This window comes from Rattus rattus, chromosome 11, assembly GCF_011064425.1.
Source record: "Rattus rattus isolate New Zealand chromosome 11, Rrattus_CSIRO_v1, whole genome shotgun sequence".
NCBI lineage: Eukaryota > Metazoa > Chordata > Mammalia > Rodentia > Muridae > Rattus > Rattus rattus.
The window spans coordinates 11029535-11055824 of NC_046164.1; the positions used below are offsets into that span (position 1 = coordinate 11029535).

The window sequence follows — 26290 nt, forward strand, 5'->3', positions numbered from 1 at the left end:
CATACCACAGGGGAAGAGACAATACATCTACAAGGACTGTTTCTGAGATTCCTTGAGCTCAAGTCGCCATCTAGCCTGAACCCATAGAACAGGAACTGTGTATAGATGCAAATCAGGAAGTCCCCCTTAGCATGCTGTAGTCACTTTAAGTGAGAGTTGTTCCTTTATGTTTCTCTGTGTGTGTGCATGAGTGCGTGTGTAGGAGTGCACAGGAGGGCAACGGATCTCCTAGAGTTGGAGTAACAGGTGGTGGTTAGCTGCCTAATGTGAGTGCCAGGAACCAAACTCCAGCCCTTTGGAAGTGCTTCAAGCACTCTTAACTGCTGGGCTCTCTTCAGTAAGAATCTTAAAGTTTAGATAAAAATAAGATTTTGCAAACCTTAACATTTTTACTACATGTATTTATGGGGATTTCATGTATATGCCATGGTCCTTATGTGTGTGGAAGTCAGAAGAGCCTGTGGGAGGAGCCTCAGAGTCCATCTCAGGTCATCGGTCTTGACAACAGATGCCTGTGCCAGCCGAGCCAGGTCTGAGGCCCAGGTTTACAGACGCCCGTGCTTCTTCCCAGGTGGTGAATAAGGCTAGTGTCTCCTTTCCCAACTTGAAGAATGTTCTAGTTGAAAAGAATGCACCTATTTATGTCTTTCCCTCAACAATTCCAGGGCTGGGGGGAGAGAGCTAGGAGGTTTGTGGCTTTGAAATAAAATCATCTTAGCTGACTGGACACGGTAGCACACAGCATTAGTCTCAGGACTTGGGAGGCAGAGGCAGGTAGATATGTGTGAGCTTAGAACAGCCAGAGCTACACAGAGAGACCCTGTCCCAATACCACCCCCCCAAAAAAAAAACTCCCAGAAAAACCAAACACCCAAGCTAAACCAAAAAAACCAACCCAAAAACAAATAAACAAACACATCTGGATTATAGCTCAGTGGTAAAGAAGTTGCCTACCATTCATAATTCCCACACCCTAAGTTTATATATGTAAATATAACTATATATATACACACACATACATAAAGAATTTTTAAAATACTTTATAAAATATTAACTTACCTATATATTATAAGCAGTTGAACAGTAAAAATATCCATGTATTACAAACAGCTGAACAGAGTAAAAGCATGAACTCTATTACTCCAGGAAGCAAAGAGTAAAAATAAAACAAGTGCCCTAAACTCCAGTCTAGTAAAAAATGTCCTCTACAAAGAATCAAAACGTGGGAGAGCGAGGGTAGTCAGTATCATCTTCCGGGCTCCCCACCTCTGTGTCTATATCGAGGCTGCTTGAGGAGGCTTTGTCCTGGTGACTGCCTCGAGATGCTGGCCCAGGTCTGCTTTCTGACTCTAGCAGCCGTGGTCTCTTCACAGGCCACTGGTCTTGTGTGTCTAGAGCTTTACGTTTGCTCAGTGGGGCTGCAGGTGCTGGACTAGCTTCAGGGCTGTAAACGTACTCCACCATTAAGGTCAGCTTATCCACCACATCAAGATGGTGGTCAATGTTACACCCACTGTGAGAAATATGTCTATTTTTCAAAGAAATAACGCAAGAATGAAGAACTTGAGACTCTGGAAAGAATGTTCGTAAAGCTTGGCAGAGGAGAATGTTCTCCTGGGGATGGTTTTGGCTCTTCTCTCCTAAAGGAAATAAGAAAGAGCTTAACACGCACTTGCTTCACAATCTTTGATAATTAGCTGTATCAGCAACGTAAAAATCGATTCCAACAGACAGAATACTCAGAATAAGAATGACATAACACCAAATCTCTATTCATGTGTCATACTATTCTATGTCAGCTGTACACTTTTTTATCAAACACAGCACAGCCACTGCAGTGCCCTGCTCTGGGAAGACCTAAGGGCACAGTGTAGTCACCACTCATAATCCCAGTACGTCAGGACATCAGTTAGGGCAGCCGGCTTGTCCACTGAGCCAGAGCAGAGGAAAGACAGTCTGTGTGTCCATCTGCTGCTTACCTGCTCCTTTAGCCTGTGCTTGCTGTTTTTTTCTAATTTCTTTTAATCGGTTTACATCCATCAATAGTTTCTCTACTTCTCGTTCACTTTGTTCAACTTTTTGGCATATAGTCTACAAAATACAGTAAGGGCACAGATTAAAAAAATTGCACGTTTCATACTAATGGGAATCTAGGCTCACAATATAATACCACTGAGAAGTGGTATAAAATGTAAAATACCATTTACTTTTTAATTTGGAATTATTTTTGGAAGACCCTAATAACAATTTTGTTGCTTTGTAGACACTAACATGCTTTTTGGATGTGTTAATTTTCCATTTATTTCTGGATTTATATACCAGATATTTTGTTGATTATAGAAATCAGATAAAATTTGTTTTGAAATAAAATATATACCCTGGGCTGAGGACAGAGCTCAGTGACACAGCACAGCCTCAAGTCCCCATGTCCACCCCAAACAGAACTGAGATTTAGGATGCAGGGCAGGATTAGCAGTTAAAGGTTATCCTCTAGAGCAGGGTTCAAGGCCAACCTGGGCTACAGAGCCTGTGTCACAACACCAAGAAACAACACAAAACCAAACAACTAAAATAAGACAAAGGTGACTGTTTTAAGGGAATCATGAAAGACTGGTTACCATGAAAATAGATTTTTAGATATTCAACTAAGGATGCTGACTGATATTCCCAGTTTGGACTCATGAGTTTTCAACTTACTAGAGAAAACCTTGTGTCTCCCAGGCTGGCCTCCGACTTCCTATGCAGCCAAGGATGACCTTAAGCTCCTGCCTCAGCTCCCCAGGGCTGCACACCTGCAGTGTGCACCACCACTGTTGTGTGCTGGGGTCAGCGCCCTGTGAACGCTAGGCAAGCACTGCACCAACCGAGCTGCGTGCACAGCCTCACAGGGCAGCTCCCCAGGGCCTGAGGCCCAGTGAGGACCGTAGTCCACGCCCATGGAACAACTTTGGGCCACTTTGTCCAATTAAGGATGTAACCTTTTTAACCCTTCCCTTAAGAAAGCACTCAGGGGCTGGTGAGAGGGCTCAGTGGCCAAGAGCACTGACTGCTCTTCCAGAGGCCTGAAGTTCTCAACTCCCAGCAACCACAGGGTGGCTCATGACCATCTATAAAGAGCACTGATGCCCTCTGCTGGCACACAGGTGTACACGCAGACAGCATGGCACATACACAAATCATAAATGAATAAAGAAAGGGTCTCAGTGGCACGTTTCTGTAATCCCTGTGCTTAGGTGAGGGCAGGATTATGTATGAGTCAAGGCTATGCTCGGCTTTCTTAGATGGTACAGCTCTCCAGCTCTCGGGCCAGATTCCACTCATCCTCAATCCTGTCCCCTTTATTTTATACTGGCCCAATAACTGTCTTGCAGCTAGGATTCATCTTCTCTACAGTGAGCTACACTGAAACAATAAGACAAACTCTAATGCTGTAGAGATGACTGTGCTTCTAAATGTCTGCTTTCCCTTCATTTTACAAAAACAACGAGGCTGGGCCTGGTGGCAAATGCCTTTAATCCTAGCATTTGGGGGGCAGGGACAGGAGAATCTCTGAGTCCAAAGTCAGCTCAGCCTACCCAGCAAGTTCCAGGACAGCCAGAGCTCCAGTGAGACCATTTTTCAAACAAGAAGAAAGAGAAAATATAGCCGTGAATAATGAGAACAAAGTTAGTCTTGTATAGCTACTCACAGAGGTAGTGGTCTCTCTTATGGAAGAATGTAATACACACCCAACAAATGCCAATTTTTCTTTTACAATTTCTCTATTTATCTTGTGTTCATTGGTGTTTTACCTATCTTTCTGTCGTGTGAGGGTGTCAGATCCCCTGGAACTGGAATTACAAACATTTGTTAACTGCCATGTAGGTGCTGGGAACTGAACTCAGGACCTCTGGAAGAGCAACCAGTGCTCTTACTGCTGAGCCATTTCTTCAGCCCCACAAATGCCAATGTTTCTATGAAACAATTTAGAGCCATCTGTAGATGTGAGCTCTGAAGTGGTCCCTATGTGCTTTCTGTTAACCTACCTTTAATTCTTCTTGTATAGCAGCATACATTTCATTTATCTTACGTACTTCCTTTAATGATCCATCTTCATTAAAAAATTGAGAACTGTAAGAAAATGATTTCCTTCAGTAAATATACAGAGCTTTAAGCAGACAAGTCTAAAAGGAAGCATGGAGGTGAAAATATTCCCAGTTACATGAGGATTCGTTTGGCCTTTATTGCCCGTGAGTAAGTCTTACCTGTGTGTCCTCACAGCTCTGCTAAAGACAGTGGATGTACAGGAAACAGACTCTGTTTTATAACCCAGTTGATCAGACATTCCCAGATTGGTAACCACCAAAGGTACCTTATGAAAAAGCCTGATGAAAAAACATTTAAAATAAAATTTAAAATAAAAGGACAACATCTGCCATCAGTATGGCCACTCTAACAGCATTAAAATACTCCCCACCTCGTTATTTAGCAATATAGAATTTACCCAGATGAGCCAAATCAAAGCAGCTAGTTTTGTTTAATTTTTGTTGCTTTATGCATATGGGTGTTTTACCTGCATGTATGTATGTCTGTGCACCATTAGTGCCCTCACAGGCCAAAAAGAGTGTCACATCTCCCTGAAACTGGAGCTCAGATGGTTGTGAGCTGTTGAATGAGTACTGGGAATCCTCTGGAAGAGCAGCCAGTGCTCTTAATTGCTGACCCATCTCTAGCTCCTGAAGCAACTAGCCTTTAAAAGATGTCACTCAGGAGGCAGAAGCAGGTCAAATTTGAGGCTAACCTGATCTACAAAGAAAGTTCTAGGACAGCCAGAGCTGCTGAGAAACCCCGTCTCAAAAGCCAACAAAGCCAAGAAGTACATAGCATAAGATTGTGTGAAGATAGGTTAATGGCTATCTCTCCTGCCATGGGCATGTGAAGTAAGGAAGTAACGCTACCCCAGGGGCTGAGGAGAACGAGAGTTGAAAGGCCATGACAAGCAACACTGGGGAAACCTTTATTATACTGTGTGTACGTTTTCAATGTTTTAGTGTTGGCAGACAATGTCACAAGTTGGTTCTTTTCTTCCAATGAAGGTTCTAGGGATGGAACTCAGGTCTTTAGGCTTGAGGGACAAAGCTTTTTACCAGCTGAGCAATGTCACCAGTCCTTTTTCTGTTTTTATTTATTTTTTTTAGTCCAACCTAATTTCAAGCTCCATACATCTGAGCGTAACCTTGAACTCACAATCCTGCACTCGCCCAAGCACAAGGAATGCACTGCCATACTTACCCGAGACTCTGAAAGGAAGTGGGGGAGGAAAAGGAGCTTTGCTGGAGATGAAGCTCCGCAGGGACTCTTGCCTGCGTGTGACCCTGCACTGTGTCCTCACCCACCAAAAGGGCACAACAAATACGTTCAGCATCCCTGGTCCAAAACCTTGGACTCTGAGATAGGGTCTCATCATGTGACCTAAACTGACCTCAAATTCGAAACTCTCCTGCTTCTACTTCCTGGGATGTAAGTGTGCACCACCACACACAGCTTAAAATGTGAAAACTTCTGAACACTGTCACACAAAATAATTTCTTGAAAGGCTAACACAGGAAGATTGAGAGTTCAATGCCAGACAAGCCAATCTGTCAATTCCTTATCCAGCTTAGCGGTCTCAAGGAAACAGTAAAAACAAAGGGAAGATTTCCCATCTGACCTTCACATGCCAGGCCTGTACCAGTGTATGTTCTAAGCTTTGTATGATAACCCATTATCTAATCCTAGCAATAGAGAGACTCAGGTGGTAAGACCTCAAGTTCAGGGCCAGCCTAGGCTACACTGACTCAAAAAAAAGCAATATTGTTAAAAAAAAATTGACCAGGTTATATTTATAGGATATATATATATGTATATATATTTACTTTTGTTTAGACTTGAGCCTGTCCCAATCCCAACATATTTCAGTGAGCATATGCAAATATTCCAAAATCTTAACAAAGTGTCTAGTTCCATCTAGTCCTAGTGTTGGAAGTAAGTGAAATTCCAACTTTCAGGTATTACGTTGAGATTTATCTTATCTTCCATAAGCAACATAAGCAATATAATTAACTTCAGTTGGCAGTACTCTCTTAACTCTTATATTCAAGGAGACTATGAGTACACCCAAGGGAAGTGCCTGGACTTACTGCAGTAAGCCAGCCATCAGACTGAGGAGTCTGTTTCTAGACCAGTCCATACGCACAGGAGTAAGATTTACTTTCCCATTATTATGACACCCAGTGCAGCACTGTATGAAGACACTTAGGGCTACAAAGTGCTCTAACAATTCTACTGAAAACAGCCAGGGCCAACCACTACTTACCCACTTTGAGGTTTGTACAGGGCGTGTTCCAGGCAGTGAGTGGAGCAGCTTTCTGTTGTTATACTTGGTGTTAACAACAGAAAAACAAGCTCTGGGCTTGAAAGATGCGTCTGTAAGTTTCTGTGGAGCAACTGCTCTCTAAATGTCATTATCTGATCCGAGTGACGACGGAATTTATACCAACCCACCACAGTCTGAAGAGAATACAGGAAAAATTAATGGTCTTGAAGCAGTAGCTGCCGTGTACCCAGTGACCCAGTGGCTCCAGAACACTGGTGTAGCCTGGGGACACAACAAGACTAAACAAAAACATTTGCCAGTGCCTTTCTCTGTAGTCCTGGCTGTCCTGGAACTTCATCTGTAGACCAGGCTGGCCTTAGACTCACATCCACCTGCTTCTGCTTCCCAAGTGCTGGGATCAAAGGCATCAAAACCCACCTGTCTTAAAATGGCTTTTCTAACTGTTGGTAAAGCTTCAGTTATATAAATCAGAAACAGACCCAATTACAAAGCTTTTTAAGTTATCTTAGCGTACATACTTTAACATTTAACAAACCGAGTGCTCACACAGACCTGAGTATGGTTTCGGGAGCGACTCCCTACTATGAGCAGTAACAGCATTGGCATTTCTCAGGATTCCTAGGCAGCAAGTGTGGCTGGTGTTAGATCACTATGAACTGGGGTGTGGCTCAGTGGTAAAATGCTTATGTAGCATTCATGAAGACCCGGGTTCCAACAAATTCATGATTAACATCAATAAACTCAAACAAAAATAATTCTCATTACTGAATAGTAATTATAACAAAAACCCTACCATATATTTATTTGTACATTAAAGCCAAGAAATTAGAAATGGCTCTTGTACCTGTAATCTCAGCTCTTGGAATACAGAAGAGAATAACAAGCTCAGAGACCAAGTGGGCTACATGGTGAGGTTATTTCAAAAACAAAACACTCTTTTTGAAGAAAACTGTCCTCACAGATATACTTCCTAAATAATCTAATTGAGAGTAAATACATTAACTCTGTTTGTGCACGTGCCGTGTGCACATGGGGCATGCTCTGGAGCATGTGGAGGTGAGGTATGGTGGTCAGAGGACACCTTGTGAAGTCATTTCTCTCCTCCATCCTGTTCGTCCACAGGATTAAACTCAGGTCATGGCCTCAAAGCCAGCGCATTTTCCCATTAAGCCATCTTGTTGGTTCCAAATATAATTTTTTAAGTCCACCCATTTTCTTTTAAGATACTTACATGTGTATGTGTGTATTTATGCATATATGCAGGTATGTTTGAGTGCTTTACTCATGGGAGATCAGAGGACAGCAAACAGGACTCCTTCTCCCCTCCTCCAGATGGTTTCCACAGACTGAGCTCAGGCGTCAGGCCTGTGCTTCAGTGTAGAAAACTGCACCCAGAGCCTTTGTGCAAGGCAGCCGGGCACCAGAACAACGTCGTAGCCTCCCCCCCTTTTTTTTTTGCCTGCAGGTGTCAGGATCTCACTGGGTTGCCTAGGCAGGCCTCAGACTTGAAATCCATCCAATCCATCCGTCTTAGCTTCCTATATACCTGGGATTACATCTAGATCTACTTCCATTCTAAAATCAGATGTGTGTTGCCATCCCAAGTGACTGAAACTTTTCCTGAAATTTCCTTTTATTCTCAGACATATACAATTTTAAAGACAAAAATGCATACCTCAAAAGAAGCTTAGATTGGGGGTGGGATTCTCAATGTTTGGTAACTTTTTTTTGAACACAAATTATATGGAGGGTTTAAATGTAACTGCTACATAGGAAACTACATTTATATAAAAGAGTAACTGCCAAGCCAGGGTCTGCGACGTACACCTCAAGTCCCAGCTACTTAAATTCAGCACCTAAGACAATAAATAATAACACTAGTAATAAAATTCAGCCATGTGACAATAACAGAAACGGACTAACCCTAGAATAAATCAGACTGGAAAAGGCTGTGGTTAAGCAATCAGCCAGACGTCAGTGTAAATCATAGTAATACAATATTTTTTCCATTTTATTTTCTATGTATGCTTTGCCTGCTTGTCTGTCTGTGTACTATGTGCGTGTACTACTGTGTATGTCTCCACAGAGGACAGAAGAAAGCACTGTAGCCCCTGGGACTGGATTTGTATCCAGTTGTGAGCTACCATGTGGGAACCAAACCCAAGTCCTCTGGAAGAGCAGCCAATGCTCTTTTTTTTTTTTTTTTTTTTTTTTTTTGGTTCCACGTGGAGTGGTTTAATGAAAGGATGAGACAAGGAAGAGCAGGGTTGGGGATTTAGCTCAGTGGTAGAGCGCTTGCCTAGGAAGCGCAAGGCCCTGGGTTGATCCCCAGCCCGGAAAAAAAAAAAAAAAAAAGAACCAAAGAGACAAGGAAGAGCAGAGTAGAGAAGGAGAGGAGTAGAGTAGAGGCCAGCCATAAGCACATGAAGAGAAGGGGGGAGGGGAATGGGAAGAGAAGGGACAGGGGAAGAGGGAAAGGGTAAGAGAGGGAGAGCAAGGGCAAGAGGAAACCAGTGCTCTTAACCACTCAGCATTCTCTCTAGCCCCACGATGGATACTTTTAATGAGTAGTTTTGCTTTTAGAGACACACTGCCTGCATTTATGGGAAGAATAAGTCTTTTCTTACATGCTATAATGAATGCCATTAGTACTGCTTAAATGTTCTGTAAAAGTACTGTTTTTAGGATCACAAAATAGTGCAAATAATATTAACAAAGAAAGGGTAATACCTTTTTGACATTTGAAAGAATTTTCTTCAGTGCGTGTTCATTTACTTCACCTAAAGAATTATAAAAGCTGTAAAAATAAAAATCAAAATTAAAGAGTTTTCAAATAAGATAAAAATCTGAACAGTTTTATTAGCACTTTAACATTAGTCACTCCTAAGCTGTACTGTGCAACCAAAATGCGCTTCCACTCGCTCATCCTGTGAGCGCCAATAATAGTAGAGAGAACTTAAAAATCAACACTTAAAGGTAGAAGCATTATGTCTATAGGCAATGACAACAAAAAAGGACAGAAAAACTTCCAGGTATGAGTTTGCCTATCACATTTTTAAACTAAAACAGAACAGAAAAGTGTTCATTAATACAAGAATCAGACCATTCATTTTTCTCGTTCACAATTCAGTTGACGTCCTGATGACCTATGACAGAATACATGAGTGGTGAAGAGCAGTAAGGAAAGGACGATTCATTGATGATTCCAAAGCTGTCTGTTCAGGGTATTTGGGGAGATTGGGAAGGGGGGATACATCTGATTTAGTCCAGTGTTTTTGTCGTTGCTTATGCACAAGGGTTTCTGTGAGTTCGAGGACAGTCTGGTCTAAAAAAGGCAAATCCCAGGACAGCCAGGGCTACACAGAGAAACTCTGTCTTCAAATACCAAAAACCAAAACAAGAACTCATATTTATGTGCTAACTTTTCTTTTCCTCTTTTTTTTTTTTTTTTTTTTTTGGAGCTTGGGACCTAACCCCTGGCCCCTAAATCCCCAACCCCTATGTGCTAATTTTTAAGTTACTAAGTTTTGGGTTTCAAGATAGACTTCTGAGATGAACAAACCAGTGTATTCGGTTGGAAAGTCTGAGAAGCAGTGTAGTTAGTGCAGAGTGGTACAACTTATATGTAAACAGCCAGCAGGAACAGTTCAAACTTCTCCACCCATCGATGCTTGCTTTCTACTGTATATTCTTTCTCTCACTCCCCTATGATATTGTTAGATGAAGGGCTGTATAAAAACAGCTCGCAGGGTTCTATTTTCACAACCCTTGTAGGGCTGTCCAATAAAACTGCATTAACACGTATCTAACTTGTACTTCAAGAGATATCATCAGAAGACTTCATTTTAAATATATTCACCTATGTTATTTGTAAGGGGGGACAGACCAGCATGATGGGTTGTTAGAAATACTAGAGTCTGGTCTATGACTTGGCAGAAACTTACTTAGCATACATGCCCAGGTTGCATTCCCACCTCCCAACCCAACACAAACCAACAAAAAGAAATCCCATTTCTTGTAGTTTTGTCCTACCATTAAGTTAGTAGTCCTCAACCTTCCTAAGCCTGCACCCTTTTAGTTCTTCATGTTGTAATGACCCACAAACATAAAATTATTTCCATTGCTATTTCATAACTATAATTTTGCTACTGTTATGAATCATAACATAAATATTTGTGTTTTCTAATGGTGTTAGGTGACCCATGTAAAAGGATCATTCCAGCCACCCCCTAAGGGGGTTGCTACCCACAGATTGAGAATCACTACACTAAGTAGTTCTGTGGTTTCCATTAAATTGTGAACTTCAGCTTATTATTCTGGTTCTAACTGAAGACGAAGCGTAGAGCAACTTTATGAGTGAGATGTATTTCCAGATAGTTCTCCTTATGTCCTCTTTACCTTCAGAACTGACAAGGCCCAGACATTAGTGATCAGGTGGTTTCTGCAGCTCAGGGACTACTAGATTAGCCTGACTCTTAATGTAGGTGCCCAGAAATTCAGGTTCACTTTTATTCTCTCTTCATCCTTTGCTGATCCGGAAGCCCTACGACATCCTTCTTAGGAGGTTCCACTAGGAGCTCCTCATTCATGAATACATCTGCATGTCCAGTGTGTAGTATAGGCTAGAAGAAGACGGACACATCCTGCCCTCTCCGTTTAAGAACACACCATGCTGTTTGTCATACCCTTGTCCCCCACATGTATGCCCTGTGACTCAGACCATCTTAGACATGTATACAGTGTGTGAGTGTACATACAACAGTGATTGTTTTTCTTGTGTGGCTGATGTAAATCATAAAACAGTCTTTAAAATGACACCATCCTATGGTTGTATCTGTTTGCTTGGTGACTGTTAGTAACAGAACAGATGTTGGCCATGAATTTATAATATGCAACGAAAAGATTGTGTGTGAGAAGAAAAAGCAATTCTCAAAGAAAACTGGTTTTTCAGAGGCAGTGGAAAGCAGCTAAAGGTAATACTAATAAGGTAGTAACTAGTGAAGAAATGCAGGTGCAGTTGGCATGGACTAGTGCACTCTGGGTATTGGAAAAAAACCCTTTCATGTAACCAAGACACTAAGTTACCATGCCTGGTTATTAAGATACTGTTAGTTTTTAAAATTATTTAACTTGCAAACAATTTTCATAACAGATAATTTACTTGTTTTTACTAATACTATTACTCACCTAAAAAGCCGGTAGCATGGAATATATTTCTGAATGTCTAGAAGAAAAAGGAGTTCTAGTTATGAGTATATTAATTGCTTGCCCACCACAATGAGGAACGTTCACCTCACACTGGAGCTTCACTATGCAGTACTCGTTCCCTCTTGAGACACACCCTTAGAGAGACCACTCTTACTCAGAAAGCAAGTGACTCTCCAGAGAGGCAGGGACATGTCCAACCTGAAGTCCACCTGCAGCTACGTGTGTTACAGGGCCAAAGTGCAGAGCTCACCTCCTGATCCTCCTGCCTCCACTCTTTAAGTGTGTACCACTGCACCCAAGCTTTTGGTTTCTGGGATCTTTTTTTTTTCCTTTTTCTTTTTTGTAGTGCTTTCAAAAACATTAAAGTATATATTTTAACAGTTTAAACACACACAAGTCTAGACATGTGTGTATTCCCCACAACTAAACTGTAAAAGTGACAACATTTATGCTGCTTACACTCAGCATGTAAACTACCAAAACCACAGAACCAAGTGACTCACCGATTGTGTAGACGACTTTAACGCTGTCCATCTGAGAGTCAGTGATGCTATTCTTGGCTTCACCTTTCATTTCACCGAGGAGAAGACCCTCCTACGAGAGTAAACACAAGCAGCAGTATGAAGCACTGGGGGGATCAGTGTTGTGTTTCCTCAGCATAGTTTCCCAGCAGTTCCATATTATATGCTAGTGTTACAGGTCGTGACACATGGCTAACTGGGAAAGGTGTGAGGGAGACAGCATGGAACTGACTTTAAAGGGCTGGGTAATAGTTTGGGAAGGCAGAGGGTGACGCACCTTGCAGGCATACACAAGCATAGAAGTGGAGAGTGTATAAGAGCCCAGGAGAGCAGTTTGTCTTGAAGCACAAGGCTCCTGTGGGCATTTGGAGAGAGGGAGTAAAGCCCACAAGATATTCCAAATGAGCAGCCAAATCTGGATTTTATGCATATTTCTGGACATCAGTGGAGGCTTCTTAGCTATGGAATGCCAAAGTGATCAATGTTTTCAGATTTAAATCTCTCTTAAAAATATGAAAAAAATACAAAGATTGGTAATTCAGTTACAGCATCTGCTTCCCAAGAGGTCTACTGTGTGCCTGTTTTCTTTTAAAATACAGGCAGATTTGTTTTGTTTTCTTTTGTTTTTCATTTCAGTGGCTCAGGTATTGCTTTAGGTGCATTTAAAGATCAAGTGAACTCTTCTATTCACTAAAATTAATTTATAATGCCCTGCCTCCGTTTCATCAAAATAATCAATCAAAAAAACATAAAGGAAGGTCCCAGTGTTTTAACAGAATCAAATGGGTAAAAATCTGTAATAGCAAATGTTCTTGATTTTGATACTCTCAGTGTTAAAAACTAGGAAAAGTACAATTATTCAGAAACCCACTCTAAAAATTTTAGTTGAGCTGGACGTACGATACAGTCATTAAGAGCAGTGGCTGCTCTTGCAAAAGAACAGGGTTCTGTTCTCAGTGACCACATCTGTATCTCCAATTAAGTTCCAGGGGATGTGATGCCCTCTTCCGGCCTACGTGGGCACTGCCCATGTCTGATCCACAGATGTTCAGTAGGTAACATACGCATAAAATAAAAATAAATGAATCTCCAAACAAACAAACAAACAAACTATAGTTAAAGTATCTGAGAAACGAGGGTCTAACACCAAGATGTAGTTTACAAGGGCTAATCTCATAAACTACAGAGTTAGGGCAGCTTACTTATATTCACACTGAACATCTAAAACAAGTCCCAGAGATGCACATGTCCGTTTTTAATATGAAGTGCTTCAGTTTGTATACCATCCTCCTGTGGAGACACTAGTACGCGCTGCCCAGTGAGCACAACACGCATTCAAAGATGCCACCTGTTTCTCTTGGTGCTTCGATGTAATGCACACCATGTACACTCCGTATCATTAGGACTGTGCTGAGAAGCAACTTTAGGCGAGACAGATCTGACACTTATAGCGAAGGAGCCAACACTTCGCAGTGTAACTCCAAACTGTTCAGTACGGTACTCTCGGCACTATGTTAGCGCAGTCCCCAACTCATTTTAGAACTTACTATGAGATGCTACTGCCAGAACTCAACGTTTTTCGGTAAGTTTTTAATCTCTTAAGTTTTAAAAGACAGGCTTAAAACTTGTTTTCAATTTCATTCACTGGCTTCGAAAGTAGGCAAAGGCTTAAAAATGCTTTTACACATCTGATCCTGGACAAACTGCGTTTGTAACGGAAAGGAGCACAGAAGTAGCCGGATCTTAGAGTCTCAAGCCAGGTTAGCCCCAAGAACTGGCCAACCCCCTGCGGCTGGCAGCAGTATCTATCCTCCCCAGTCTAGCGGCGCGCGCTGCTGGTAGGAACGGCACCGGGATCCCTCGCAAAGGGCTGGGTAGTGAGGCAGGAAAGCTACCCGACTTTCCTCGCCGAGCCGGAGGGCCCCGGGAACTTTCCTTCACGTCCAAGCGCGAGCAGATAAAAAGGACCCGGATGAGAGGCGGGGAGGGCGACCCGGTCCGCGAACCCGCCGGGCGAACGGGACTGCGGGCAGGGGCGGCGGGGTCGGCAGCCGCGCCCGGCTCACCGTATCTGAGTCTGTGTTGAGATGCTGGAAGGTGAGCGCGCCAAGCACGAAGCCAGACAACACCCCCAACGTGCTCTCGCCCTCCATACTGCCGCCTCAGTCGCTACCGCCACAGCCACTATCGCGGCGCCTGACGGGAGGCTGGAGAATGAGGGCGGGGCCTAGGTGGGCGGGATTTGCGCCTGCGCACCGGGAGGCGCTTGGCGAGAAGGCGAGCGCCCTCTAGCCCAGGAAGGGTCCTTATTTCACCCATTTGGCTGAAACGCCTTTTGCGGCTTGCGTGGTTAGTTTAAGGCTGCTAATGGTTGTAAACAAGAGTCGCTTAGCAATATTTTAATACCACGGGTATGTCTCGTTTGGGTTTTCTAACTGTATTCCACTGCCCTTCTTTTATTGGAACTTATAGAAGACCAATAAACCAGTGGTGGTTGGGGATTATCTTCTAGTATTCCAGCCGTGTTGCATTCTTCTGTTTGTGTGTATTTGGTTCTATGGTTTGTTTGCTTGAAATTAGAAAATTATGAACTGAGTCCGGTTTAAAGACTACATAGGTTTTACCATTGTGATAGTTTCATGTTAAGCACGATCAGATTGTGCTGGATCATTTGATATAAGTAAAGTAAGTGGGAAGGTGAGGAATTGACGTATTTTATAATTGTGCATATACACAATTATAAAAAATGATGGCTTTTAAGTAAGTGAAAGTTGGCAAAGTGGCGTGCTCCTGAACTGAGTTAGAATTGCATGTCCGGGTTTTGTTGTGTAATAGCCACAATTGGCTTGTCAGTGGCAACGAGGAAAAGGGCACAGCTCCACTCTGCGGCCACTAATAGCTTGTAGAGTGCTCTTTCCCCCTAGGGAATTTCGGAATAACAGTATAAAGCAGAGGAAGAGTTTGTTAAAAGACATTTTTTTTTAAAGATTTATTTATTTCAGGTATGCAAGTACACTGTCTTCAGACACACCAGAAGAGGGCATCAGATCTCCATTACTGATGGTTGTGAGCCACCATGTGGTTGCTGGGAATTGAACTCAGGACCTCTGGAAGAGCAGTCAGTGCTCTTAACCACTGAGCCTTCTCTCCAGACCCTCTTAAAAGACTTCTTAAACACAGATCTTTGAGCATAGAGGCTAACACAGATGCTCAGGGAAAAATTAAATATACCTATGCAAAGGTGTGAGCTTCTTACAGGAGAGCTGCACCTACATCGAGTATGTATTTAACAGATAGACATTTCTGTGGTATATGTCATATGTGTCATATATATAATTATACATTATATATATTGCTGTGACATTTCATTTTCAGGATAATATGTTTATCTAAAGAATTACATGAGCTAGCCACAGGATTTCAGAGCTGATTGTGACAGGAGAATAAAGACAAGAGTCCTAGATGCTGAAGATCTACCAGGCATGCCATACATTTGCTGCCCTTTGACCTCTGCACCTCCTTTCCCTCCTTGTGAAAGGATTTTCAAGTACCTGAGTTCCCTAATACGGAAGTTTGAGGGGAGAGATAGTGTCCCTCATCTTCTCAGAATACTGACTCTTGAATAAACATGATTTCCTTCCACCAACTCTCATTCCCTGAATGCATATGAATAAGTAGGGAGCAGATGACCTTGGGTGTGGTGACATTTCTGCTGAGTATTAGTTGCTTTTCTGTTGCTGTGATAAACTACTGTGACCAAGGAACCTTACAGAAGGGACAGTTTATTTGGGTTTACACTTCTGAGGAGAGAGAGAGGAGTCCATCAGCATCACAGCAGGGAGCATGGCAGGCAGCAGACTGGCAGCAGGCAGGCCCGGTGACTGGAACAGCAAGCTGAGGACAGCCTGACCCTCAAGCAAGATGCAGAGAGCAAACTAAACTTGGTTCAAGTCTTTTAATTCTCAAAGCCTGACCCCAGTGACCTACTTCCCTCAGCAAGATCACACCTCCTGAACCTACCCCAAGCAGTGCCACCAACCGGAAACTAAATATTCAGATATCTAGACTATGTGGGCATGTCATTGAGACCATCACAACAGTGTTCTGAGGAAACACCCTCACTAGACCCTATTGCTGCCTGAAAAATACATCGCCATGTTGTGACACTACAATGTTATACGAAGCAGTAAGAGGAAATGTTAATCCCACGGGGTGAGAGTAAGACCAGCACCACAACTTTTGAGCAAAGTGTAAAGCAGGCTTCATTAAATACTGGTCAGGATGGTGGACACTGGCCAGGCCCATACCTGGGAATCCCAGAGAATGACTGCAAATGACATTACACAGGGGCTTATGACAGCAAACTGCACAAGACTTCATATTCCTGCCTTCGACCAATCAGGAGCAAGTACACATCCTGACATACTTCCTGCCTACATGTGACCAAGCACATCCTGTGCAGTTGGAGCAACTGACCTTGTTCATGAAAAAAAACGTGGCTTGTTATCTCACATGAACAACAGTCCCCAGCATTCCAGGAAGTTCTCCATCCTCGGGCAAGTGGGGTTTACATGTTAGAGGCATTTTTGTTTTGTAGATCTCTTAAGCACAGTAGTTAAAACTTAAAAACTTTAGCCCTCGCAGAACTGAAAGTCAAGGACTGGGTGCAGCATTGTGAGCTGCATGATGAGGGTAATCTAATATTGTATTATTAACCCCTGTGCAGAAACAAAATTAGATGACCTTGCTTTGAGCTCAATTGTACAACATGTCTGGAAGGGGAACCATATGTCATCAAGGCCCCTTTGAAACCACAGTGGCCCGTGTGAATGACATACACACAAGGTACAGAAAGTTCATCTCTAAAGCTGTATTAGCTAATGGGAACGTATCCCGCCTTCAAAGCAAAGCAGACAGACACAACACAAAATAAGAAACATCAAGCTTCCGTTCTGTGTCTAGTTGCCTTAGAGACGAGTCACAGCTTTGGGTAATTTAGTTACTCTCTCTGAAGGGCCATGGACCATACAGTTATATGGTTCATCCATGTCTGTCACACGCGCTGTAACAAGGGCTTTACTATGGTGTCTTCTTCAGATTTTTGGTGATTTGAGGATGGATGTTCCCTGTGTTTTCAGTTTCTCTCTCTCTCTCTCTCTCTCTCTCTCTCTCTCTGTAAGTTTCGGAGGTGGCCCTGCCTTTTCAATGAGTGTTTCTTCATCTGCTTCAGGAAATCAGGAAATGCCATGAAACTTCACCTGCTGAGCTATTGTCAAGGCCGTTCCAGACACAGAGCCAGGGATGCCACTCGACATTTCGGCCTGGGGTTGGGGCGATACTCCTCTGTTTCACCCAGGTCCCCGATGTCTGACAGAAAATGAATTAGAGTAAAGTAAAATGAGCAAGTTTGTTGGTGTTTATGTCAAGATGATAAACGTGGACAGTCAAACGTGGGCGTCCAAGCACCTTGGCAGGGGCCACAATTAACGCAGGGGCTTTGAAACAACTTAACCCGGAAGCTGATTTTAGATATTAGGGGATGTATTTTTCTTACCCACAGAATTGTGTCCTTGGGGCTTTCCCTGACTCATCGTGAAGGCTCACAACTGGAACGAGACATGCGACAGAGGTAAAAATCATTGACCCATCTCCAGGGCAACTACAGGACAGAAGCTTGGCATTTCTGCTTTTGTGTTGTCTGTCTGCTTTGTTTTGAAGGCTGGATACGTTTCCATTAGCTAACACTGCTTTAGGGATGAGCTATCCACCAGCAGCAACCTTGTGTGTACAGCATTCACACGGGCCACTATAGTTGCAGGAGGGGTCTTAATGGCATATGGTTTCCCCTCCGGACAGTTGGTACAGTTGAGCATACATTGGCATGTTTCTTTCTGATTTCTGTTTCCAGTCCTCCAACATCTCTTGCTACCTTTAAAACACTACTTTAGAGGGGACTGGATAGATTAGTGGTTAAGAGCACTTGCTGTTCTTCCAGAGGACTGGGTCTTAGAACACACAGGGTGGCTCACTCCCAGCCATCTGTAACTCCAGCAGATCAGAGGGTCCGATGTCCTCTCCTGGCCTCCAAGGGCAGCAGACGCAGACACGCATGCAGGCAAAACACCTACACACATAAAAATAAAAATAAAATGTATGAGTTGCTTTTTATAAAACTAGGGTGATTTGTGCTTAGGTGGTCACTGTTACCGAGGAGGCTCATGCAAGAGGCTCGCCGGAGCCCAAGACTTCAAAATCCAGCTTGGTCAACACAGAAAAACATTGGTTTTCGTTTTATCTCTGTTGCTGTGTGAGCTAAGAAATTAGTGGTGATTAAGAAGAGACAGCATGACTGAGGTGAAATCTTCTGGGAAGTGTTTTCTGAGAGCACAAAGAAACTGTGTTCCAGAGATTGCCAAGGTCGTACCTCGTGCTGCAGCTGTACCTGGTAATGTGTAAGAGTCCCAGGAAGTACTCATTTTGAAGGCATGAGGGCATCGTGAAGAGCAGCTGAGGCTTGGCACTGTGAGAGGCCATGGAAGGCCATTCATGAAGGTGCAGCCTCAGTTGCAGTTGACGGCTCAGGGCTGAAGGGGTCATGCAAAGGATTTGAGACTTGACACCGTGAAGAGAGCCTATGAGAGGCTATTGGGGAAGCCTGGTTGCAGCAGAAGACCCCAGTGCATGGGAGGATCACCAAGGACAGCAGCAGCAGTGAAGTGGATCAACCTGAGCTTTGAGTGCTACAGACAGCAGGGCTGGTGAAGTGACATTAGCCCTTTAAAGGAGCCCAGAAGATCATGTGTGGATCCCAGACACTGAAACAAGAAGCGGTAATACTGAAGTTGCCTTAGAGAACCCAAGATGTTTGAGATGCCAGAGCCATGGCCTATCTGCTGAGGAAAGCTGCTAATAGGGACTGGTACCAGCCAAGGAGAGAGAAGTCTGTTGTAGTCAACAAAGATGAAAAAGGAGTTGAAAATCTGAAGACCGCTTTGACATCAGCCATGGAGATGCAGAGTTTGGAGTTTGCCCAGTTGGAGTTTGGAGTTGGTTTCCTGTCTTGCTTTGGGGACTACAGGTAAGTGATTGGATGAATGTCAGAGAGACTTTGAACTTTGAACTCTTAACATTGTTGAGACTGCTATAGACTCTGAGGACTCTGGAAGTTGGACTAAATGTATTTTGCATTGTACTATATTTAGATATGGCCCCATAGACTCCTGTGTTTGAACAAGTCTATGGCAGCCAGGGAATGGAATGTGATGGTTTATATATGCTTGGCCCAGGGAGTGGCACTATTTGGAGGTGTGGCCTTGTTGGAGTAGGTGTGTCTCGGTAGGTATGGGCTTTAAGACCCTCATCCTATCTACCTGGAAGTGAGTCTTCCACTAGCAGCCCTTAGATGAAGATATAGAACTTGCAGCTCCTCCTGCACCATGCCTGCCTGGATGCTGCCATGCTCCCACCTTGATGATAATGGACTGACCTGTAAGCCAGCCCCAATTAAATGTTGTCCTTTATAAGACTCGCCTTAGTCATGGTATCTCTTCACAGCAGTAAAATCCTAATACACTGTGATAAACAAACAAACAAAACAACAATAACAAAGTCACTCTGACCTCTGGGCATAGTGGCACATGACTTAATCCCAGCACTCGGGAGGCAGAGGCAGGTAGATCTCTTGAGTTCAAGGGTCTACAGATGGAATTCTAGGACAGCCAGGGCTACACAGAGAAACCTTGTCTGGAAAAAACCAAACCAAAACCAAACTAGAAAAACACTCTGGCCCAAAGCAAGTTAGGGGAGGAAAGCGTTCATAGAAGCTCACAAGCTATCGTCCGTCCAGCAATGAAAGACGTCAGGGCAGGAACTGGGAGCAGAGATCCTCCTCTTTGGCTTGCTTGCTAGCAGGCTTAGGCTAGGACTCCCTGCCTAGAGGAATAGTGTCATTTACAGAGGGCCACACCCTCTTACCTCAGCTAACAACCAAGGCAGTCCCGCACCAATATGTGCACAGGATAATCTGGGCAATCTCTCCCTTCTCAGTAATGATTAAAGCTACTAGAACACCATCCCAAGGGGAAGATATTATTAATTAAAAAAACCAAATTGTTCCCAGGTCCTGCAGATGAAGTGAATCAAGATCGGGATGGTGCCCACGCATTGAAACAGTTTCAGTATAATGATAATAGGAATCCTAAATTAAATTTATTATTAGTTTTTATTTTATATGTATGAGTGTTTTACCTACATTATGTCTGTACACCAGGCTCTGGTACAGTGCTCTTGGAGGCCATTGGATCCCTTGGATTTTGAGTTACAGATAGTTGTGAGCTGCCATGTGGGTGCTGGGAGTTAAGCCTGGGTCTTCTGAGAGAGCAGTCAGTGGTCTTAGCCACTGAACTTCAGTCCCACTTTTCTAAATGACTGCTTTCTAGGAGAATATACATGCTATTACCATAATTTTAAGAAGGAATAATCTTGCAGGGTTATGAGTAAGCTTGGCCAAGTCTTACTTTATCACTATAAAGACAATATAAGTAACTCTATGGCGGACGAAGCAGGGACAGGACTAAGAGAACGGAAGACTCTTTCCTGGCTCCTGGCAGTTCTGTCTTTGAAGCCCACAGAGAGCAGTTCACAGACAGGCTTGCCCACTCATTGGAGAAGCAGGCTGACTGTTCTCTGGGGCGGCTGGGAAGTGGGCTGTTGGGTTTCAAGTACTGCAGTCCGGACTGACCGTCCTTCCTCTGGAGTTTGACTGTCCCTGCTGAAGCTCTCTCCAGACAGTGGACAGACAAGTTAGAGACTCAGCCAAACTCTATGCTTCACTCCAGCCTTTAACTAGGGGAGTGAGTCAGGCTGATTTCAAACAGGAACCAGCCATTTCTGACTATTGCACCTGGTGGGTTTGGGGAGAACACCTAAGATAACAGAAACAAAAACACTTTGTAAACTGTGAGGCAACTCGTGGTTGTTACTGTCCATGGTCCATCTTGCTGGGTATCATAAAGTAACAGAGGTACTCAGCAGAACCCGTACCACGACCCACAGCAAGTCTATGTTCTAAAACCTTGCCAAGCAGCCTTAGACTGCCGAAGCTTTGGACACACACACACACACACACACACACACACACACACACACACACACTCACACTGCACACAGCCGTTTCCCAGTAACACTAGAAATACAAGCATCAGTCTTACCATTCCTTGAAAGTTCATGTGCCACATGCACACGTGGAGGTGTCTAGCTTTGCTCTAAATTTCATCTCTAGCCCCGGGGAAAGAGCCAGCATTCTAAGCTGCTCAGAAGGCAAGAGGAGGAATGATTATCCCTGGTGTTGTGTAACAGTTTCCTCAGAAATGGAAACAATCCATGCAGTGTGGAAGTTCGGACTGTGGCTATGGATTGTAACAATAAATACTGGCCCCCAAGGTCTGGGCACCCCCAGGGAGGAGGAGAACCTGGGTACACTAAGTGATACTATGTAACCTCGCTACTTAATTTAAACATGTTGGTTGGATAAAGATGCCTACAGCTTAGAGCTGGGCAGAAGAGAAGTGGGCGGGGCCTTGGTTGGGGGAGGGCTGAGTCTGAAGCAGAGACCAAGAGGAGAGGAGAAAGGTGAAGAGAGGCTAGGTGAATCATGAGAATATGGTCACGAGGTCTGGCCGATTGGAGTAAGAAGGTGGAAGGTGGCAAGTGGTGTCTTGGGGTTATTGGCAGGGAAATAGACAAAATAGCACAGAGAGTTGAGATCTGCCCAGCTCTAGTGCTTTAAGGCTTATTATAAATATAAAGGCTTTTGTGTCTCTTACATAGGGATTAAATGATCTAAGGTGGGGTAGAAACCCCCCAAGTAATATTTACTACAGTGTTGCAGGGAAGCTCCTTAAGCAGGAAGGTAAACAACTCAAAATACTCCAGGAAGTCCCCCAAATCCACTAGAGTGACTAGGCCCCTCCCTGCCAGGGGAAGCAGTAAAAACTGAGAATCCCCCTCAAAAGAACAGAGCCAAGCTGCAAAGCCTCAGACAAGCCAAGCTGCCAAGAAGACTCTTGGGAGCAGATCAGCTGTCCAGAAACCCGCTGCACTTTGGTGCACTGCATTTAAGTCATTTCTGCTCCTGTCAGTAACCCCAATAAAACTCACGGTTCACCGAGTTGGACTTTGTGTTATCCGTACTTTGGTCTGTTGTGGGTTCCCCACTGGGGGTGAATGAACATGTGTGTATTTTGTCTCCCAACACCTCTACTGAGGTAACATACTTTTGCTTCCCAGCAGCCCCTCTCTCAGGACAGCTCCCTGAAGCCACTGTCACAATAACCACAAGACTTGCCCGTCCACTTTGTTCCCCATGGTCTCTTCTCCTTCTACCTCCTGGGTGCTTGTCAGCCTCCAGTGTCTGTGGCTCTGTCTTTCTCTTGCTCTTCTCTTCCCCTTCTCCAAGGTTTATAACTTGCCTGTCCTGGTTTGTTTTGTTTGTTTGTTTTTACTTAAATTGTAAGAAAGTTGTCCTCAAGATTCTTTTCTTTTTTAAACAATTTTAATTTTATGGATTTGAGAATTTTGTCTGTGTCCCATGGGCACGCCTGGTGCAGGTGAAGGCCAGAAGAGGGTATCAGATCCTCTAGAACTGAAATTACAAATGGTCAAGAGCCGGTCCTGGGATTTGAACCCAGGTCCCTCTGGAAGAGCATCCAGGCATCCTATTAACCAGGCATCCATCTCTCCAGCCCCCTTTCTTTTATTAACGAAACTAAAAGTCTCAGAGTGGAATCTTCGTGTCCTTTGTAAGAAACTGTTGTGCAGATTGAGACTGAATTTTAAAATATTTGAATTGTATCTCAATAAAGCCGCCATCATCATCATCATAATCATCACCATCGTACCTTAAAGGACAGATTTAAAACACTCTGGCTGCAAGAGCTCTATTGGTGTCTAGTTATCTGAATGGATACTTCTTGATTAGCCAAATGGATGTAGAAATGTCTAATGTGTCCACTAATAAATAACCTTTTAACCATTCTCTTTGGAACAAGTTCCCATGACATAACTTTACTGATAGTAACCATCACTGGAATAATATAAAAAATACAAATCTTATGTATTCACACCCACACATACACGTTACACACACACGCATGCACAGATGCACATCCCACACCACATGGAATACACACACACACACACACACACACACACACACATTTTTAAAGGGCTGAGGAAATGACTCAATTAGTAAAGCACTCACCATGCAAATGTGGAGAACTGAGTCTGACTCCCCAGAAGCATCCCAAGCTCGGCCTGTAGGACGCACTAGCAATTCTAATGCTCCTATGGCAATGCCGGATCAGAGACAGGAGATTGCTCAGAAGTTCACAAGCCAGCCAGCCTGACATATCCAGTGGTGAACAAGAGCTTGAAAGCAAGGACTGAAACCCAAGGTGGCCCCCTGACACCTCCCCCCATGTGTGCTGTGGTCACACCTGTCCACACTTGTACACTGTTGGTATTCTGTTTAAGCTCCACCCCCACAGCTACCTGGCAAGAGCCAGGTACCCTCTGTCCCACAGTTGCCCTTCCCTCCACATGCCCATGGCCAGCCTCCTCTACTCCCAGCCCTCCCTCTCCTTTCTTCTCTCATTAAACCTCTCCACAAGGAACCATGTTGGCTTGGTGTGCGCTGTCTGGACACGGGCTGAGATTTTAAACCCTAACACACACACACCTGCACGTGGGCGCATGATTTAAAGAGAAACAAAAGTAAATAATTTCTTGTAGTGAGAATAGCATTCTGAATCCTACCTAGAGTGACTGCGCCTTGCAGCAGGCTACCAATGAGCAGTTTGATGTGCCCGACTGCGACGAGACAAGTCCTCCTTGCACGGTAGGCTAGTGTGCGCCAAGACCAACAGAGTCACTGGCAAGCACAATGGAGTGCACATATACTAGTAACCTTTGCCTTGGGGTTACTGTTGCTGTGGTGTAACATCGCGGCCAAAAGCAATTTGGAGAAGAAAAGGTTGGTTTGGCTCCCATCCTGAATCACAGTCCATGGAGGGAAGCCTCAACAATCACTAATTAAGAAAATGCCCTATAGGTTTGTCTGTCTGCAACCCCGTCTGACAGAGGCAATTTCTAATTGCGTTCCCTCCTCTCAGATGACTCCAGCTTTTGTCAAGGAGACCTGAAAGCAGCCAACTCACCCTCCCAGACACTGGTTTGTCTGTAGGGAGTCCGTAGTTGCCTCTTGAGCTGTAGAGCTTTGAATCCAGGCTTCAAATGAGCTTTCCTGTAGACTTGGGGCTCCGTGAAACTGTCGGCACCTTCTGCAGCAGTGGGAGCAGACATTAATGCTACTCTTTCCTGGAGAAGCCACATGTTTTCACCTGCGTAAGTAGGTTTGTTTTAATTCCACAATTGGCCAAGATTGCCAAAGGCTTCCAGCAAGACACAGACATGTACTAGGTCCGACTCACTGGTTCAGTGGTTCAAGGAAATGTTTTTAAGTCTCTGGTCGTGAAGAGAGGTGGGAAATAACAACTGACAAGTGCCTAAGCATAGAAGCTGCTAAGGAAGTGTGTCATATCATTGGTGTCTGGTGAAGCGGGGCACCTGTTGACCTAGATTGTCCATCTGTCCATCCATCCGTCCATCTGTCCGTCCACCCACCCATCCATGCATACATACATCTGTCCATCCACCCACCCATCCATCTATGCATACATACATCTGTCCATCTGTCCATCCATCCATCCATGCATACATACATCTGTCCATCTGTCTATGTCCATCCACCCATCCATCTATCCATGCATACATACATCTGTCCATCCATCAACCTGTCTGTCTGTCCATTCATCCATCCATCCATCCATCCATCCATCCATGCATACATACATCTGTCCATCCATGCATGCATGCATGCATGCATACATATACACACACATACATTCATTTGCTTAGCACACCGATTGAACATCTGCCATGGGCTAACAGTGCACACACGCTGGTGGCTGGCAGTCTGTGAGGTGGAATTCTCTTCACCTTCGCTTCTGAGAAACTCTGATTCCCAGTTGGGGTGAGTGTCCTCTTGCAGCTTCGCTTTACCTGTGTCACTCGTTACAGTACTTGCTGGACTTGGCTGGGGTGGTTTTTCCTCTGTATATCAAGTTGATTTGTGGAGTTTTTTTAATATAGAGGAGAAACAGGTTAGGTCAATCCCACTGGTATAAAAGCCTGAAATATTCAGTTGTGCAGGTTTCAGTCTGACAGTTCCATGCATACATTAGACTTGACAAGGATTTGAACTGTCTTTTCTTCACTCGATCCAATCGTTCAATGTTAAAACATAAAAACGTTTAACCCTGACAACCTTAGGTCTTCCTAACTGCTTTGGTGTCCAAAGAAAAGCTGACTACACAGCCCTGACCTAAGGAGCCACATTGTTATTCTTACAGAAAATGCTCTGTGACGGTCCACCAAACATGAAAATTGGAAGTTTTTAAAAATGTCACAGAGGCTTAAGTCAAATTTTAAATCTTTGTTAAGCTAAATTTAAAACACTTTGGGTTTATCTATTTTATTTTATATCTATGAATGTTTTTGTTCATACATGTGTGTGTACCGTGTGTGCCTGGCACCTATAGAAGTCAGAAGAAGGCATTCGATCCTGGGATTGGAGTTATGGACAGTTCTGAGTGACCAGATGGGTCTGGGAAATGAACAGGGTCCTCTGCAAGAACAAGAACTCTTAACCACTGAGCCCTCTCTCCAGAGCTAAGCTATAATTTTTAAAGCCCATGTCTCATTTTTTTTTCTTGAATAGTAGCCGAATAGTCACATACTGAGCTGTAACTAAGTTTCCAGTTGTAGTTCAAAGATCTATAAAGAGTAGCCAGACATGATGGTTCATGTTTGCAATCCTAGCTCTGAGGAAGTGGAGGCAGGGAAATAATGAATTCTTGGAGTAAACAGCAAAACCTCTCTCTTTCTCTTTCTCTCTCTCTCTCTCTCTCTCTCTCTCTCTCTCTCAACCTCTCTCTCTCTCTCTCATTCTCTCTCTATATATATACATGTGTGTGTAACATATATATAATATATATAATATATATTATATATATAATATATGTAATATATAATCATAGAACATTCCTTTATATAAATTTTTACACAAATAAATATTTAATGAATCAAT

At 43.6% G+C, this 26290-nt stretch overlaps 1 protein-coding gene across 1 annotated transcript; it reads right to left on the reverse strand.

Annotated features, from left to right (window-relative positions):
• Nucleotides 1–1020: 1020 nt before the first annotated feature.
• On the reverse strand, nucleotides 1021–14286 carry Abraxas1 (abraxas 1, BRCA1 A complex subunit). Its single transcript, XM_032916062.1, has 9 exons — nucleotides 14151–14286; nucleotides 12067–12157; nucleotides 11543–11579; nucleotides 9086–9152; nucleotides 6335–6528; nucleotides 4245–4364; nucleotides 4026–4110; nucleotides 1980–2091; nucleotides 1021–1640 (listed from the first exon to the last, which is right to left on the reverse strand). Exons 1-9 carry the CDS (start codon nucleotides 14235–14237, stop codon nucleotides 1216–1218), a joined length of 1218 nt encoding a protein of 405 aa, XP_032771953.1. The 5' UTR covers nucleotides 14238–14286; the 3' UTR covers nucleotides 1021–1215.
• Nucleotides 14287–26290: the final 12004 nt, after the last annotated feature.